The sequence below is a fragment of the Larimichthys crocea genome, chromosome X, assembly GCF_000972845.2.
Source record: "Larimichthys crocea isolate SSNF chromosome X, L_crocea_2.0, whole genome shotgun sequence".
NCBI classification, from domain to species: Eukaryota; Metazoa; Chordata; class Actinopteri; family Sciaenidae; genus Larimichthys; species Larimichthys crocea.
This window is the reverse complement of record NC_040020.1, coordinates 16,323,900-16,343,521: the sequence shown is the minus strand read 5'-3', so window position 1 is coordinate 16,343,521 and position 19,622 is coordinate 16,323,900. Positions and strand designations below refer to the sequence as shown.

The 19,622-nt window shown below is 40.9% G+C and overlaps 1 protein-coding gene across 4 annotated transcripts in view; it reads right to left on the bottom strand.

Moving 5' to 3' along the window:
- astn1 (astrotactin 1) overlaps positions 1 to 19,622 on the bottom strand; it is a 369,281-nt gene that overhangs the window by 244,261 nt on the left and 105,398 nt on the right. For 3 of the 4 annotated variants that reach the window (XM_027282875.1, XM_027282877.1, XM_027282878.1), the window contains 4 exons: positions 18,248 to 18,397; positions 13,611 to 13,778; positions 4,133 to 4,217; positions 1,057 to 1,131 (listed from right to left, as the gene is read on the bottom strand). In XM_027282875.1, coding sequence (XP_027138676.1) covers positions 1,057 to 1,131; positions 4,133 to 4,217; positions 13,611 to 13,778; positions 18,248 to 18,397 — 478 coding nt within the window. Of the gene's footprint in view, positions 1 to 1,056; positions 1,132 to 4,132; positions 4,218 to 13,610; positions 13,779 to 18,247; positions 18,401 to 19,622 lie in introns of all 4 variants that reach the window. The other variant, XM_027282876.1, reaches the window with a different exon arrangement.

Genomic DNA, 19,622 nt, shown 5'->3' with positions numbered 1-19,622 from the left:
TAAACATCAGAACGTATTGTGAGAGTGCTTTTTAATGACATTTTTGCTCTTTTTGAAGCAGCATTCAGTGATTTTAGGCCACTCGGGGGGCAGAGGAACAAGCTGTAGAACAACAACAACATCAGTTGTCAGAGTGAAACTCATCCAGCAAACACATTTGGAAAGGTGTTTCTGGCTCCCTCGCGAAAAGTGTCCTGTTAAAATATTTTTGACAGATAACTGTCCAACTAGCTCCTCTCTGGGATTAGGTTTTTCACTCTCTGATGACTGTTTGTGATATGTGAGAGGAGTTGCTCATAGTGACAAACTCTCAGCTCTACAGAGCTTTTTAGTTTGGGTTTTAGAGACAGTAACTTAACTTTACTGTTTGGTTCATTCTCACTGCCCTCGTCAACTCTGTTTCCAACATCACTGGTGATCGCTGGTGATCGAGATACAGTATGTCCTTCAGTTGTTGGAGGAGACCGAGACAGAGCAAAAAGCTAAAAGGCTGCACTTACATTTGGTTGGTTGACACAAACTCAAGTCGAAATTAAGGTTTGATTTGCTAATACATCAACACAATATGTCAGTGGTATGGTTACAGCTTGTTACACTTCAGTAGGGATGGCTGGAGAGAGTCTAACTTACTGTTTAGGCCTTTTTTCTGTTGTTCATGTGATCACACTTTGACATCATCATCATCATTATTATTACTATAATTGTCCAGGTATTAGTTGCTGTCTTCCATGGCCAAGTGAATTTTCTCTTGTTAACATGTCGCTCTGAAATTAAAACTAGATTCTCAACACTGGAACACATTGATTATCTGACCTGAGGGAAAGTAAGGTGATTCTGCTTTTCCAATTTGAACCCGGTTACATAACGCCTTTAAAAGGCAGCAGACAAAGCTACAGAAGGCTCACAGTCCCACCTTAACCACGAGGGATAAAGGAGAATCAAAGCAGGCGTACCGGAACTATAACAAGTTATTTGACTGTACAATCTTTTGTGCAGCATGCATTGTGCTGAGGAAAACGTAGTTGGATAAAACAAAGTTTTGTGAAGTTCTCTTACCTGAAAATGCGATCAGAGGGCTGTTCTCCCATCACAAGATCAAAACCGCGCTGGAAGATGGTGTAAGGCCAGGGACTAGCATGAAAAAAGAGAATAGATCAGAGGGAGAAACAAAAAAGACGAGAGAGAATAAAACTGTGTTAAAATCAAAGCAAGAGAAGCGTTAAATTTTTCAGTGCACCCACCTGGCCAATCTAAACCCCCTAAAATCACGAGCCATGGTTCAGTGTCTGACTTCAACTCATTTCCCGCCTTCCAGAGCTCCTCGAATCAAAAGCAGCATCGCGGTGTGTGCTGTGTGTAAACATGCTGATTGAAAAATGTGTTCTCCACCAGATGACATGCAATGTGACTTTGACTCATATCTATTTACCTACCAGAGGGGGTGGAGAGAAGGGGATGAGAGAGGGTGACAGGGTGAGGTGGAATGGGAGAAAGAGACACACAGAAAGAGGGAGAGACAGAGGTGATGGAGAGAGCAGACGGTGAAAAAAGAGACAAAGAGAATGAGAGAGGAGGGGAGGAGACAGATGCCAAGAGGCAGAAGTGAGAGTGGGAGAATGATGGAGATTAATGGGGAGTGGCAGCTCGGGGACTAAACTGTGAGAAGTGACAGGAGCCCGATGTCATTCTGAGCAAACTCCAACACTACTGTAAGCAAAAAGACCATGGAGGAAGAGGGGAGCGGCTTCCATGCCACAGGCGGTGGTCATTAAACATTTAAGTCAGCCTGGGGTGCCCACTCTGTCACACTGTGACAGGGACTCAAGGAGACCACCGGGGAAATGAGATCCAGAGGTGCACAGCTGGGTGGGCTAAGATTTCTCCAAAAAATGTAGACCAGGGAAAAAATCTCCATTTTTGAGCTTGCACTGAGGCTGCTGTGGAATACAGTCTGCTTCTCAATTTAACGTTTACTGCATGAGGAGATGATTTAAGGTGGTGACTAACATTTTGTCAGTTTCAATGATAATGTGACGTGTGTTTAAAGAAATGTAATCTCTCATCTATATGACAGTGTAGTCCGAATAAACATGTTAAACAGCTAAAATGAAACAAATCTCTGCTTCCTGGAACAATTATACACTTTCACAGTGACTCAATTTAACCAATTAATTATTCAAAAAATAATAATAAAAGTCATTTTGCATTTAAATTAAGCATTAATCATTGGTTTTTCAAATGTAACTACATGAAAAATAAAGCTTTAAAAGTTATATTCTGACATTTCACAGTTCAGTTATTTCCTGCTTCAACATTTAACATTTCCATTTAGTCATCAGTCCAACCTACAGAGAAGCAACAATGAGCTCTGATTGGCCGGCTGTTGTGTCTTATTGTTGCAGCCTCCATACAAATGAGTTGATATTCCAAACAGGAAACAGTTACAAAGAGCCACATGATAAATTAAACACTTGTTCCTTACTCATATTATCACACTATCTTTGTCATTTGACATGAAATCCCATAATACACCAGAATCAGTGTCCTTTGAGTCAACACTACCTGTCTTATTTGATGGGGGCAGTAGCACCCTGAGTGGTCACCCAGTGGTTGGCACCGTGGCTGCGATGTTAGCCAAATGTCAAGGACTTTTTAACAAGCGGATGTGAACCCAATTAACGGTTTATGTGACTTCCTGGGACGAAGTCTGAAACAGCATTTTTCAACGCCAAAAGATATCCAGTCATCACTTGGAATCATTATTGTAATACAGAAAAAGTGACCTTGCACCCAAAGAGATGAGTACACCTAAAAGCATGATGAAGCACCCGCAACTTTACTGACTCCCCATTGGCTGAAAAGTCATTTACTGATGCTGCTAAAATTCATACAGCTGTGTCTTTTTTTGGTCCTCTGACTGAAAGTGTTTCCACAGATTTGAGACATAATGATCAATGTGGGGTGTACAGAACCTCTCAGCCAATGAAAAAAGGATATGGATCTGAACAATTATGTAAGCAGCAAACCTGCATAACACAGTGGAGCTGCTGTAAATGTGAAAGAAATTAAATCTTATAAAAAACGTCATCGCATAGATGCATTATAGGCAGTGGGACTCTTTTTGATTTTGACCTCTCTCTCTTTAATCTGTCTCTGAGTCCCCCAACTCTTCACAAGTGCAATATTAAATATCAGGATTACCTCTTTAATTGTTCACAAATTGATAAACAAAGCACAGTAATGCTTTCAAGGTTCAAAGTTTCAAGGTTTTAGTGCTTTACACTAAGAAGTGTAATATGCGATTAAAATATTAAAACAAAAATGAATATGTGAATAAGAGACAGGATTTATTAGTATTTCTGGGAATGGTGTGACAGTGAGGGGTATAGGAGCAGAATGAGGACTGAAGATATCAGATGTACTCTGCTGCTCTAAAAACAAATAAAAGGATCTTTAAAAAAATCAATTCTGTTTTGACTGTGAACAATTAGAGAGACACAAGAGCCTGGAGGGGATTTGTGGGCAATGTGTTGCAGTAGTCAAGATGCGAAGCAATAAAAACATGTCAAATAGTCTCCAGATCACCAAAAGAGCCAGATGTTTTGGAAAGAAACACTTCAACCATGACATAATTTATGAGTTTGTTAGATTTGAGGTCAGGATCAAGAATGATGTCACACACAGGACCAATCTAAACCTTTGTTACAGAGAGAGAACTTTATTTATCACCATGAAGTAAATATGTCAGAGCCACATCTTCTGCCCTTCTGTCCGTGTGGTTAGTGATAGAAAAGTAATGTTTTATTTAAGTAGACACAAATCTCTCAAATTTTTATTTTGTCATTCAGCAAATGACGTCCTGAAGTGTATCTACAGTAGGCAAATCTGTATTTTATGTTTACAGCTGATCAGTTGTGTGTAAATCTGTGTAGTTGATCTCCTGTAGTCTTGTCTGATTCAGAATATTCATTTTCGTTGGCAACATCACAGATCATTTTATCTCTCCAACCAAATAAGCAGCCTTGTTTGATGTGTAGGAGGATTCCCTTGTTTTAAATGATTTTTTTCCACCATTTCTTCTGCCTGATAATGAGCAATCATAAACCATCATGAGCTGATTATCGTAACTCACCCCTGATTGGGCCCCCACTCACTGCGGATGCAGAGATGCTTGTGGACCGGGTCCTTCATATAGCCGTCGAGGCAAAGACATTCTCCTGCAAACAGAAAGGCAGTGATTCAATCATATGTTCATTACCGTTCAAGCCTTTTCCAATTCAGTCGAGAAGTCCCTCTGGTCCTCTTCATTTATTTTACTCCATAAGAGCTATCCCAGAGATCATCCTCTTAGAGAACTGTAGCTCGTCTCGTATTTTTAATGATGCAGTCGGTTTCTTTCAGATATTTGAGTAGTATTTTGGGCCAAATTTGTCAGCAAAAGCTTACAAAGTTTTCCAGCAGGAACACTTTTCATCAGCTCTTTCAGTGCAATGCAGCAGGTCTATAAATGGAAACTCATGGCTGATGGCAACTAATGAAAGTGATGGCGTTCCCCACTGTGCATCATGCCAGCGACACGTTTGACAAGGACACAATATGTGAAACAATGGCTCGCTGCCACGCGGCTATCACATGAACCTGGGTGGGTTTGATTGACAGTCCTCAGTCTGCATGGTGCATTTTCTGAGACATAAAGCATAAAAAAACTCACAAACAGCACAGATAGAAATGTTTTACACTTATTCTTTATTCGTCTCTTTTGAACAATGCAAACCCAAGGGCTCCTCCAATAAATGCTTCCACTCCTAAACCCTGACACAGGCACAATACAGAACAACTATTTTGAGTTACAGTCACAGTTACGGGGTTCATATGCTTCAATTAATTGGCAACACTTCACAAATGGACTAAAATAAATGTTCTTATTTGATCACCCTTTAGAGAGCGGAGAAAAAAACAACAGTATTTTATATTTCTGTGTCAAACCAGCATTTAGCTAGCTGATTTGCTGGCAAAGTTAGTGGTCGGTCAATCAGTTAGCGAGCCAAGTAATTTGTTGGACTCTGGTGTCTGATTAACACGCGCATGCTCAGAACTAATTAATGGTTAGCCTGCCAGCTACAGTAGTTTGCCAGCTAGCTATTGTGAAATATTGTTACACCTGTAACAGTGAGTCACAGTGATTCAGTGTTGGATTTATTTTAGAGTTTCTAAAATGCAGTGAAAACAAACCAGTTCTTGGCAGTTCCTAACTTTTTACTAAGTGCACAGTGGAAAACAAAGCCATACATCCTCAAAGTAAATACTGAAGTTAACTTTAAATCATTAATCCAGATGTCTAGATTTAATAAACTCGGTTTATGTTAGTGTTATCTTCCTGGTCCCATTGGCTTGAATAACATCCCCTACCTAAAAGGGAAGTGATTAGATCAGTGATTAGTCTAATGAATAGACACTTGGCACTGTCATTATTTACTAAAGCAAAGCTTTTCTGGGGCTGAGATTTCACAAAATCCACTTAGCACTCCGGCCTGAGGCAACATTTTGGGGCAATTGCTAATGGGATCGCACGCAACACTACTCAACTGTACTGCCTACAAATGGCACACAAAGTGTTTGTAAAGCTCAGGTTCAGGACCTCGAGTGGGATTGTTTGATATGCAGACAGGGTAGCCGAATATTCCTAAAACAGTCTATTGGTATTTGTTTGATCCAGAACATTAAGGTGGTTGGGGTGTGGATTCAGCATCCTCCTGATAAGTGAAGCTGTTTAGCAAAGAACAGTGAAGCATCAGCTTTTGGTTCTGCTGTCAGCTCCCAGGAGAAATGTTGGCCTTGACTTGGCTCAGTGTGATTGATGGGGCTTCACCTTTGGTTTAGAGAGTTACTCAGGAGTAACATGTACAACATGCTCTGCACATGCTCAATAGGAGGCAAGTGAAGGGCACAGTCCCTAGGCTTTTATACACCACTGTTAATAGAAAAGGTCAACTGTCAGTACCTGCCAGGCTAAAGTAAATCATATTCACGGATTTTCCTGCTCATGTTACTGGATGAACAGAAAATGCTGTCTGTACTTCATGAGACATGTTCAAGAGAATCTGTGTGTTAAGTCCGTGTTCTAAAAACTAAGATCGAGATCTAAAGGATGTGTGCAGACTGAATCCTACTCAAGGCAACGGCAGAAAGAGAACAGAGTACTGAACTCAAAATGCAGAGGCTTGACAAACATCCAACATCCATTTATCTTTTTTTCTGAATGAACAATGCAAAGAAATTTAAGAGCTTCAATTGTTTGAGTTGCTTAGCCAGAAGTAAGTAAAGGGGATGAAAGAAAATTACTAAACATCTTGTCGGTACAAGGCTGACATCCAAGTAAGAAACACTGTTTAAAGTTTTGGATCAAGAAGAACAGTGTAACTGATACAACCTGGTACTTTTTACTTTCATAGTTTGGGCCATTGGGTTCATCTGTTATGACAAGCAAATTCAGATGATCAGGTTTTATTCAAGCCAACAGTTGAACAGGCAAGTTGACTGAAACCTGTAATTCTAAAGGACTGACCACAGCCTGGAACTGGTCCATGCAGTGTTGGCTCGTTAGCAGCTCTGCCATACCTTATCCATGTTCCTTAACCACTGCTCACTCAACTGAATCGTATCTCATGTCAGAACAAAGACACAGTGTTAGTCTGTGAGACTGGTCTTGATTTGCTCGCTGAACCAAAAACACATGTATGTAAGGGCTGGCAGCAGTCCCTATGGTAGCTCGGTGTTGAACCCTGACGTTGGCATACAAAACATGGTAGATCTCAAAATCTATCCTAATTGTGGACAGTGTCCTGAGAAGTTGGATTACTTTAGACTTTTTTACAACCCGTCTGACTTTTTATGCTGCTTGACCTGTTAGTTTTCTTTTTAGTAATGTCATTATCTTTTCCAAAACCAATTCACTTGTTGAGTATCATGTAATTTGTCAACCTTTAAAGAAGACAATGTGTCTGTATTTTTTTTTACTATTAAATATTGATCAAACTTAAATGTAAATATATAATTTACTTTCTGCAACTTTATTAATATTGATGTGTTACTCTTATGAGTAATGTGGTCGAGTTCAAAGGGCTCATTATGTCATACAGTTAGATAGCTGCATTATTCAAACACTGGCACTGCACTTTCGACCTTGTGCAATTATTCATGTAAAAGACATCGCCTCAATGATGCCTCCACATGCACGCTCTTTATACTCTCTATCACCTGGATGCTTTGGCAGCTCTCCCAACATGCAGATACAGCAGCTCTGAGCATAAATTCCACTTTGCTGCTTTGTTAAAGAGCTGCAATGTTTGACATTAGAAAGGCAATTTCACATGTTGACAGTCGAAATTGTGTCCAGAAAAAAAAAAGGTATGCTGGAACAGCAATTATATGACAGGAGCTGTAGCATATCATTTAGATTCACTGAAGAGCAGCGGAACATTGCTAAACACCTCATCTTGCTTTAATTGCCGTTTCATTGCACTCCAAGGTCACGGCGCCCAGCTCAAACTTGTTTTACACTTGCAAGGTGCTACATTCTGTAATTACTCAATATACAGGTGGTGAAACACTTTCTAAGCTTCACACTTCTTTCATCATATCTCACCACTTACAAAACTAAAAACACAATAAAACTAAACTGCGTTTAGGGCAACAGGGCTGAGACTACTCTGAAAAAGCCTGGAAGCCTTGATCTATTGTGTGGGCAACAGTAAAAGTCTTTTTCTTTACACTACACAGCGATTAAAAATTATTCAGCTCATCGGGCAGATATCCACACATCCAGCCAGTATGTAATGATGTGGGGATGCGTGTCTCCAGAGGCTCCACGTATGTCTTTGTGTTCCATAAAAAGTCCCACACACATTCTGCTGGAGAGGGTTGCTGAAAAGAGGCCGTAAACATCAGCGGCCAGGTTTAGAGCTCAACAGGAAAGGCAAGAGCCACGCGTTAAAACATCCGCCGTCTCTTTTAATGTCTCACAGGAGCAGCACAGATATTGTCGCAGCCCATTTCAGTTTTCATCAGTATCTCCTCCAGCAGAAATGAGGATTGGATTTAAGCTATCTATAGCACCTCTGCAATCTCCCTGCAGCCCACACACACACACACACACACACACACACACACACACACAGGCACACATATGCAATGCTTTCATTACGAATGCATCATATGAAAAAATACAATACAATTACTGAAGCCTTGCTGCCAGTCCTGCTGGTCCTTATATCATTTTAAGGAGTGGGCACAGTGTCGCTTCGGGTGTGTGGGTGAGCCTCAGAAATTCTGTTTCCAAGAAAGGCAGCCATAAGACACACTGGCCCGGCTTTTTGATTCATTTAAAGGTCTTAGAACTCACTCTGTATTACCCAGGGGAGAGTTATGCTGCTGAATAATGGATGCAAAACAAGGAAGACACCTCCTCCTCTTTAAATGTGAGAGTTCTTCCTGCACTCATAATTTGAGAGACTAAACCAGGAAAAACTAAAAACACTCATCCTGGCTGATATTTCTCTCCATATGTGAACAAAAATGAGTTTATTATTCTGACATGAACAGATAATGCCCTCTAGGTAAGGATGGCCCCCGATCACATTGTCTTGCTGTTGATTTTCTAATCATCTGTGAATCGTATCAGTCAATGCAGGTTTTTGTTTTGGTGAAGCAGTTGGTACATCAGTATTAAAAGATCACGGCCAGGAACAGTCTTTTTTTTTTTTTTTTTTAAGTGTTTAAAAATTCCATTAAAATTATATCATCACTTGGCTTTTCCTTTATTGTGACTCATCACTGTCTCTCTCTCACCTTTTTTCTTCAACTCGATGAGCTTGTTACGGGGAAACTAAAAATTCCACCAAAGTGCAAATTTAATTCAGCATGATTGAAAATTAATCTTTATAGCAATTAGCTTTTGACTGCTCTGTTTTACACTGACTGCTAAATCCTCTGAACCAGCCAGTGGGGGACGCAAGTGATCAACAACCGCTTGGCTAAAAAGTCTTAACTAGCTTGTTGTAGGACACATTTGGACAAGTGGACTTTGCTGTGGCTCAAAAACTGACATCTAGAGAAAGATCTTGAAACCAAGAATCTGCAAATTAATTCCATACCCGCCACGTCCTGAAGCACTGAAGTTCGAGGTGATGCGAGATCATTAAACCAGCATTCTCGTTAGCTTCACCATCATAAAAGGAACTCGCTGTACGTCGCCGCTCTTCGTCTATGTGGTCGCCATATGAGAGAGGTCAAGATGTGCTAATAAACAAATATAATGTGTGTTATCGACATCCTGATCCTGATCTACTGTTCACATATTTTGACTGAATATCAGCCCATAACCTCTAACGCCTCATCCTTTTTTCATGTTGTATTCATTATCAGTCAGTCATACAGTGATGCAGATTTGCGAAAATGCCAACTCAGTTCAGACTTTCTTCTTTCTTGTATCTTTCTACTCTTTGTATATTTTGCGAGCAGCCTAACCCATGCATGCACGTGGAGTATTAATAGCAGCCAAAACAGCAGTCAACTAATAAATAAATGAACTCCCTGTTTGAATTCAAATACAGATATTTTAGTCTGTGATATGAACGGGTACAGATGGTGGCTTTGCCACAGTTTCAAGGTAACAAGAGAGACATTTATTCATTTACTGCGTGAAAAACACAACGTTTGAGAAGAAAGTTTCCATTAAACAACTAATTTAAACTTTTATTGTTTCCTAGCCTTTGTTATGTATTGTATGAGTCAGAGTTATTTTTGTATGTGAGAAGTATTTTATGACGCTTGCAGAAGACACCTGTCAACACGTCCACGAGGGACGGAGAAAGTCTTGTATTTAGCACAATGACTTTGACGTTTCTGTATCAAACTGGCATCTAAATATATGTATGACAGGATATTATGTTAACGACCATATTGATGTCTTCTGAATGATTAGAGTCATGAACTGAAGTCACTGTGGATAATTACACCGCAGCCTTAAACACTTTCTTTCAGGCTAAATTGCTCCTCACTTGTTAAAACAACAAGATGTATTCTGTCATTCTCTTTACAGGCTGACACTTTCTTCATAGTGAATTTGGAGGCAAGGAAGATCAAAATGTATTCGCTGGCACAGAGTGATAAAGAGCTTGTTAAACAACAAAATGTTTTACTATTCTGTTTTATCGGCACGCTGTTTCTATCATTTGGAATTTGAATGCAGCCTGTAGCTTGAATAAAACATGACGTACAGTAGCTGCACGTGTTTGTTTCATATGTTAGAAACATGTTCTGGCATAGTATAAATTTAATTGATTCTCTATATACCACCATATACTATCTCAGGTGACTTTTTACCCAGAGTGCATCCTGCATCTTATCTAGGTTTGGTATTCAGCCTTGTGCAAAGATATCAATTGTGAGCAGTTGATGGTGAAGATGAAACAGCAACTTTTAAATCTCACTTTTTAGGTCGCACAGAAAAGTTCATATAACGGAGCATCAATCAAAAGTTACTGACATGTTGTTTTTCCTCAAAACACCTAGAGTGTAATTTATCAGTCATTTCAGGCATGCCATCAAGCTTAGAGTGCATCTATCGTCCCATCCTCCAACCCATCGGCCAGCCATCCATCCATAGAGGGATAATTCTTTACATTGTGGTGCTGAACAGCAAAATGTATGTCATGCATCAGAAGAGAAGAATGAAACAGATTCTGAAAAGAGACGTTTTTGTCTGATTGTCTTGGTGTATGGACTCAAATGAGTGTCAATAAATCAAACATATTAACAAGGAGGTTACACACATCTGTTTCTGGCTACAGATTCAAACAACTTTGTCGTCTGATAGATCTATTCTTTTTCTTCTTATTCTTCTATCCTTTTTGTAGCTTAGATGCTATTCAAGTTAAAACTTTGCTTTTATGTTTACCACAGCTCCATGACAAGATGCAGACGAGAGCTGTGGAAAAAAAAAACTCCAATTTAAATGTACTATTTAATCAAATATTCAATCTAATTCAATCTCAACTTCACAACGAAAGACACAAAAGTTCTAACTCACCATGAGGTCCGTCAGCTGACTGAGTAACACAATAAAATCGATGAATAGGCATCAGTCTATCAACAGTAAAGTAGAGCTGCACTGATTTGGCCTGAAATGATGTAATCACAATTACTTTGATTAGTATTTAGATCAATTTTATTCATTGATTTTAAAGATAAAATATTTATATTGCACTTTCAAGTTCACACTGCTCTAATGTGCTATATCCATGCCGATGTAGAGCTATATGAGTCAGAATGAGACTAGTTTGAATTCATACAAGCTAAATATAAATAAAACCTTTATTTATCCAAAATGAAATCATCAGAGGTGCGATCACTGTCACTGGACAGATGCAGTGATGTCTGAGCTGATGCTGAACAAAGACGTGGGTTCAGTGAGGTAACGATAGCAACGTTCTTCTTGACCTTCAAACATTTATTGTGCTGCAGTTTCTTGCAGGTGGTTGAAGAAGTGTGGCTTTGTGACGCAAACACACGTCTCTGCACTCTTGCAGATGATTGGTTATTAGCTCTAAACACCAGATACTTCAGGTGATGATCAATGTAGAGGGAGCAGCTCCTCGCCTTCTCCTCCAGACATCTGATTGTAGTTTCGTCTGATCTCTGTTGTTTATGACTTTTCTACACTGTACATGTTTGCGCAGGCTGCAGGGAGCACGAGCAGCAGCGTGACAGCTCCTAAAAAGTGCTGTTGAATTGATCACCGCTGAGTTTTCTATGAACGGAGCAGCATCCTAAACATTAGTATCACAGTCCATTATGTTCAGTTAACTGAGAGAAGCTGAATCGTGATCATGATTAATATTGGATTCATTGTGCAGCATTTAAAATTTGATATGCTGAATGTTAGCATAAAAGGTTCTTTTAGTTTAGAGCACATGGTACAGTATGAGGTCATGTATGGAGCACGTGTCTGCATTGATTAATTAAACTAAAGTAAATGAAGGAGGGACACGGCTGGAACTGGTCTGACATCACATTCATCATGTTTTTCATCCCCCACCACCAAGTGAAAGTACACTACAGAGAGCTGAGACTATTTTACAAGAGATTTTAGGTGTGAGAGTAAAACAGAAAAACGTTAATGAGATCACCCCTGGATAGTTTAAGAGCCATTTACCTCATATCAGATACCAAAAGTTGTACTTACATCTGTTAGACATGTTATTCCATTCACCTCTGGGATTGGTTACTCATGTTGCTGCTTGTGTTTTTGTGTTACAGTGAAATGCACTGAACCTCTGACTCTGTTAGTCTGATAGTAAAACAGTTGCCTGCCAAGAATATTCAGGCAAAAACAATTACACCAGGCGGCTTTCTAAAGCAGATCACGTGTTGGTTAGTCAGTCATATTTTTTTTTCTTTTCTAATGTTAGCTCACAAAATCCATGCAGTTTAAACTGGATGCTGTGCACAGACTTGAAGTCCAAATGAAGTTAACACAGGAGACATGCAAACTAATTGATGTGTGCAGACAGCTCCCCTGGAGGAAAACCAGGTCGAATGCTCCAGGCGATCTATTTTCCATTCCAGGCCCTGCGGTACGATGGAGCAGTAGTGGTTACACCCGTAAACAATTAAAGAGGCACTGACTGACTGACTGACTGTCTGTCTGTGTGTTGACCACCACACTGCACTGTACCTGAAGTATCCCGGCTCTGTGTCATATCACAGCAACAGTGAAAAAACTGTGCTCCACGACATGAAGCCTAAACGGTACAGCCTTGACGGATTGAAAATGTTGCAATATAGACGGGAAGTGTTTTCAATTAGAGCGATCACAGTTGATGAATTGAACAACACCTCCACCATTGCCCATTCAATATGTCTTAGATTAGCTGAGCGCTGTGCAAGGACACGCTGTTCTTTATTTGGTCAATTTATGATAAGGTCAAAGTTGAGTCCTTAATGAAAAAAAGCTCTGCACTGCACAGTTACTGTACGTTCTCGCCGTCCTCAAAACATAAAATAGTTATTTTTCTACAGATTTAGACCAACATTATTAACAGTATAGTACAGTGCAAACTTTCATTTGGACGCTGTCTGGCAGATGAACTGAAATTTTATTACACAAGTTTTAGCTGACATCTCGTCCCAGACAGCCACAGCTTCTCCATATTTCAAAGAGACACGTGTTGCATTTGAAGCAGGACGTTTTACATCCAATCACAGTAATGATGTTAACAAATAAATCAGGTGGTTCCTTGAAATAAAATCTTGAGTCTTCTTTGTCTGAGACTGGGACGAGACTAAATGATAATGTAAAAGATTCCAAGATGTGACCTTCAAAAAATGGTCTTGAGGTCGGTCTCAAGACCAAAACCCAAGACTGGTCAGCACTTTAAAAAAAGGTTAGATAACAGGTTGGGAAGTATTAGGTTTAAATTTCAAGCATACAAGTGATTATCGAAGCACGTCAAGCCAGAGATTTGGTTCATGTCAAGTAATAATTAATAGGGTTTCCATGGTAACAGTCGTGGCACAGTACAGATCTGTATGTTGTGGTCTTGGCTTACCTGTCTCAGGGTCACACTGGTGTTCACAGGGGTCCAGGAGGCGTCGTCCACACAGCTCATTGACCCAGGGCCCACTGGCGTTCTGCTGGTAGTACAACAAGATCTGGGCCGGATTCAGCCAGTCTGAGGCGTCCAACTGGCTCCCCTGCAGCAAAATGAACCTTGAGCCTGAGGAGAACAAGAGGGTGGAGAGGTTAGGGTGGAGGGTTATGAGGAAAGTAGATTCAAACAGATAGAGGATTGAAGATAAGGAATAATGGGAAAGGAGGCAAAGGGAGATGGAGAGTGAAGGAACAGATAGAAAGTGGAAAAACACACATTAAAACCATGAAAGAAAATCTGCAGCATGCAAATCTGAGCTCAAAGTTTACATTTCAAAAGAAAAAAGGACAAAGAAAAAGAATAATCTGCAGCTAAGATATCTTCAGATGAATTAAAGAATTGCTCAAAACTGAAATGGCGAGCGAGGTACTTTAGAGGCGAGAAAAACCTTCAAAACAAAATGCTTTGACAAAAGCAGAAAATAAATTTGATTAAAAATAATTCAGTTCATAATTCAATCAGGATGAACCTGACCCTCCATCAGAAACCTCAAACAACCTCCAAAACTAATACTGTGAAAAAAAATTATTTAGTCTCATTGAAATCAGTGCAAAGATTCAAACACTGACAGCTACAGAACTCAATGATCAAAAGATTTGAAGAACCAAGAAACATTTTAATGAAACAACACCTGTAATGGCAACATTTAACACTCATGTCGGTTATTATCAGGAACCAAAGGCGGCTGGCTCAGGCATGAGGAAGGTAACAGTGAAGAAAAGTACACGTTGGCCAAATATTTCCCATTGTGTTTGGATATTTTTAGAATGTTCAGACAATGTCAGAAATAAATGAATCACGTGTTAGTTGTTTGGACCGATCTGATTTTCCATGTCCTTCCTATTGGTGCAGTAGGAAATTGTATCATATTTTCTCCTGTTGATGTATTTCTAGCTTTCTAACCCTATCTTGTCATCTTCTTCATGAGTGACAGGAAAATGGAGTGCGAGATGGACCGTCAGATCAGTGCAGTGTTGGCAGTAATGCAGACGTCATACCGGACCTGTTGTGGGAAGGAGGGAGCTGAGCCAGAAGGCAAAGCTCTCAATTTTCCAGTCTATGTCCTGTTCACCTATGAACATGAACATGAGCATGAGATTGTGGATTCAAATAACTGAAATCGGTTTCCTCCGATTCTCAGACTCAGAGAAGAGCTGCTGCTCCTTCACATCAAAAAGGAGACAGCTGAGGTGGTTTGGGCATCTAATTTGGGTGCTTCCAGGTGGCCAGCATGTCCAACTGGTAGGAGACCGCGGGGCAGAACCTGCTCGAGGGCCTATATAGTCCATCTAACCCGGGAACACCTACAGTAAAGGATCCCCCAGGAGGAGCTGGAAAGCGTTGCTCAGAAGAGGGATGTATTGGACCACCCTGCTAAACCTGCTGCCACTACAACCCAACCCTGAGAGAAGCACAAGGTAATGGGAAAGATTTGAATGCGTTTACATACGGTGTTAATTAACTTAATTGTGTTTAGGATTAGCCACAGATTATATTTACTACAGCCCTGATAACTGTGACAGGCTACTCGGCACTCGTACTTAAAACAAACCAAGTCAACACTGTCACTTAAAACCTTTGGACAACAAAACACAGTGGAATTAACACTAACGGTTAATTAACAGTTTCTCATTTAATTATAGGCAATACATATTGCACTCCTCCACGTCAGTCTTCATGTGTGTATTGTTAGCGGCACGCAGCGAGATAAATAAAGCTACATGAAGGGATTAGTGTTGCATTCCCGTGTCAGGTCAGCACATCCTCTGCAAAGGGCTTCAAGGGCTCTGCAATTGTAATTTAGCCACACGTTGTTTACCCAGCCAAGGATGCTGAATGTGTCGATGCTGCATTTTACTGTTGTTGTTGTAAATTTTAAATTCTGTCTATTTGACCCCATTGAGGTAAATTGTGCTGCAGAAGGGAAAATGATCGACAGGGACTCTATGCATTAGTCTGTTTTATCTGAATTTATTACTAATTTAGAAGCTGTTACATTTAATACGCTTGAAGACGGAGTTCTCAAAGGCTTTACAGTTCTAATACTTTACTGAAGGGAGTCAGGAAGGGGGAATATTTCATAAAGTTTGCAAAAAGTGTCCATAAATAGTTTTAAAAAGATACAATAACTTCAAATTCAACCAGCCAACCCAATAAATATAAAAATACAGCCATGAGTCTGTCACTGAGAGACACGGGCCTCTGGACCCTGAACACAGCAGGTGTCACTATTATACCTGATAGTCAGAGGTACCCACTGTGTGATCTCTGTAAATTAGCAGCAACACTCACTGACCAAAGCGCCGTCCATTTGCAAACATGGGATGCACTGGGCATTCGCTAACCCACGCATATTTAATGACTTCTTGGCAGGCTCTGTGTGCCCTAGTTAGTGCCATTGCCTTTGATGATCCCGTTAAAAACTGGAGCACACACTGCCGGACACGTCTCGTTTGCTTAATTGTGAAGAGTCATAAAATTGCAAAGAACAACTTTCAAACGACAGACACCAATCAGCAGCGTTTCTGCTTTTATGGCACATTTGGCTGGAGCCAACGGATATTTGTCATCACCTCATGTGTGAAGCTCACAGGAGGCCACATATGGACTTCTGGAACCAGAATAAGTGGACTTTAAACAGGGCTGTTGTGCAGAAAAGTGTGTATTATATAACATCACTTCAGATATTTATGAGTAGAAAGTATTTCACATGAAGTCTTTGACTTAAATCTGCATTGTTTAATTAGTTTTTCTTGCACTGTTTTTATTCAGTACTTGACAGCAGAGATGGATCCTGGATGAGCACCTCAACTTGACATTTCAGTCACTTAACAGCTCATAAAATGTCTTACAGGAAGGATGTTGAAAATACAAACTCATGGATGCTCGTCATTCTTCTTTACATTACTCATCTAGTGGGAAGAAAACAGTATCGGGCAGGTGCAAAGTAAGAAAGGTCTCTTCCAGGAAAGTCAACACAAACTATTTAAAATAAAAGATTGAGCAGGATTTATTCCTTACCCCCAACTGGAGTGCTGCCCAGCATCAGTGCACTTACTTCCACCATTGGTGTCCTGAAGACATAAAAACAAGTCTTCTGTTTTATTCGGTGTAATAATTCAATTGAAGAGACCTTTTTTAGTCATCATGACTTGTTTTTTCGTGAGGCTAGTGATGTTTCTCCTGGGATGGCTGGTACAGATCCCTACGCTGCCCTCAGGATAGATTTTGGATTTTTAGATTAGCCATGAGGCGGCACAGGCAGGACTGGCCAGAAACGCATCTTTGGTCCCTCCGTGTCAGTCGCTAAGATCGCCTACCATTTGTTGAGTTTGTATTTTCAACATCCTTCAAATGTTATGAGCTACTGAGTGACTGACATGCACAGGCGGCAGATGGACATCCAGGACGGTAATGTGATGGTCTTAGACCAAGGAAAGAGCACATTTTGCACCTTAGACCACAGAGACACCTGTGATAGATAGTGTTGATATGATTTTGACATATTTCAGACGAAGAGACAGAGGGTAGTAGAAGATCTATTTCCACAAAATACAATTTGAAATGATAAGAAGCCTGAGACACATTTTAGTCTATCTCCAAGTTATTTTGTCCCACCTTTTGTTATGTGTCTTGAGGAGCAGTAGATATTCTTACACTGTGCAGACAGACAAACATCTCCAGATAAAGGCAAAGAGAAGATGTGACTCTACATTTCTGTGCTTTTCTTTACTGTATTTGAAGGCAGATGCATGCCCAGCTGTTGGCATTAATAGCTTCTTTCCCCAGTGGTCAAATCCAGATTTTCATCTGATTCACCATGACATCAAATCAAGTCTGATGAGATTGTGGAGACATTTATGGAAACATTCTAAATCGATCCCAGTTTTGTAATTCAACAGGCGAATTTGCCATCTTTCATCTCTCCTTTCAAAGTTCCCTCCCCGGACGCCTCCTTTGAATTTCAATATCTTGCTGGCAGACCAGCGTATACCACCGGAAAGCTGCAGCGCTCCGAATCAAATCAGACCTCCAGATGATAGATGAGTGAGCCTAGTCACAGTCTATAATATATCTGGACTGCCAGCTCACTCCTCTGACAGCTGAAAAATGCCAATGAGCCAGCAGGAGCTAGAACTTGGCCCCCGCAGTGCTTTTTCTATTTTTTTTTTTTCTGCAGGCGCTACATTGAAATTCATTAGCGAGGTGGTTCAACATATCAGAAAGTACAAGGGGAAGAGCGATGGAGGCTTTGCTGCGGGTGGTCACTGCGACCTGGCCTCAATATGCTCTGATGCTTCGAGGGCACATTTGCTGCGCGGTGTCACATGGGACACCTGGAGAGGGGGTGCTCGACCTGGCATTTACCTTTGTCTTTGAGGGAGCGCAGCAAGTTGGCAGCCCGAGCACAAAATGCAGGCACTCTGCTTGAGAGATATATCGCTGAACTCCCTGGAGAGCGGTGGAAAAATGCCAGCTCAGCCCCCCTTGGGGTTTTGAGCCCCCTGCAGAGGTGCATGTGTGAAAAGCCTTACCGTCGGCGATGAGGTGCTCCGGCACATGTAGGATTACTCGGACTGAGAGGCTGCAGGAGAGATGAGAGGAGTAAACCAGGCCGATCACGCAGCTGATGACACTGATCAGAGTCAGGGTGGTCTTATTGATGGGGCTCCGCGGGGAACCTGCTGCTGGAAACAAATGCACAGGGAGGGGAGCGGGGAGTGGGAGTGGTGGAAACAACAAACGACAGAGGTATGTGAGGCAGTGACCACTTTTTATTCCAACCCCCACCCCCACACAACACCTCCATATCATAAACATACATGCACACAGCCACACGGACGTATACACACATCGCCTACACAGGGAATCGTTTTACAAACAAGCCAAAAAATGGGCTTAGCAGCCGTGAAAAAGGACCTCTGGATCAAAAACCTCATGCCTTTGGGAGGTTTAGACTAGGCATAGCCCAGTGGCACAGAAATAAGGTTTACCTTTGAAGGGTATCAACATCCTGGGATGTTGGGGGGGAGGGAAGAGAGACACGGCTCTAAATAAAAAGGTCCCTCTTTCCTCTGCTCTCCCTCTCTGCCGGAGCGAGAATGCCTCCCTTATCTCTTTTACACCAGAGTGCAACGTGCAAAGTGTTAAACGTGACCTCATACCCACCCACACACACACACACACACACACACACACAGAAAATCAGAGTGACCTTGAATGAAGCGACTCACACTTTTTGTGTGCTTTTTTTTTTTTTTCTTCACGAGCAGATTACATTGTCACTTTTAAATTACTGGCAGAACTTTTTCATTCAAAGTCTGCCCCAGGCGATCCTTTAAACAAAAGCCAAAGCGGAAAGCTGACCTATCCTATTATGTGTAAAACTAGTTTATTTAATCAAGTAACTTACCCAGAAACTTCATGCGGGACATAATTTTCACCTTTCTGACATCCTTTCTTTTTTTTGAAGCTTATATTTTATACCTTTCATAACACATCAAAAAATATATATTTCATATCCTCGTCCTTCCTCTCATGTCATGCCTCATGAATCATCCTCTCCTCTGGATCTAAACAACATAGTTCGGGCAGTGTTGCAGCCGCTTGATTCTATTCTTAAGCCTCGCTCTAATTAAAGGTGTTGGCTACATTTCTGGAGGCTTCGCTGTGTTTGTGACACCTGTGCACATGACGGAGGAATAATTGGCTTGGAGGCGTTGCAAAGGCTTGTAACGCCTTCTGACAGCAGCCTTTATTTTCAGAGCATTGTCTCTTTATTATTTTTTACGTTTGTCTCTCTTCCACACACCATTACTGCACATCAAAGCTGCGGGGACATGGCATGCGTACAGAGAAAGCATGCTGCGGCACTTCACTTTGACAGCATTTACACAGGATCCTCCTTAG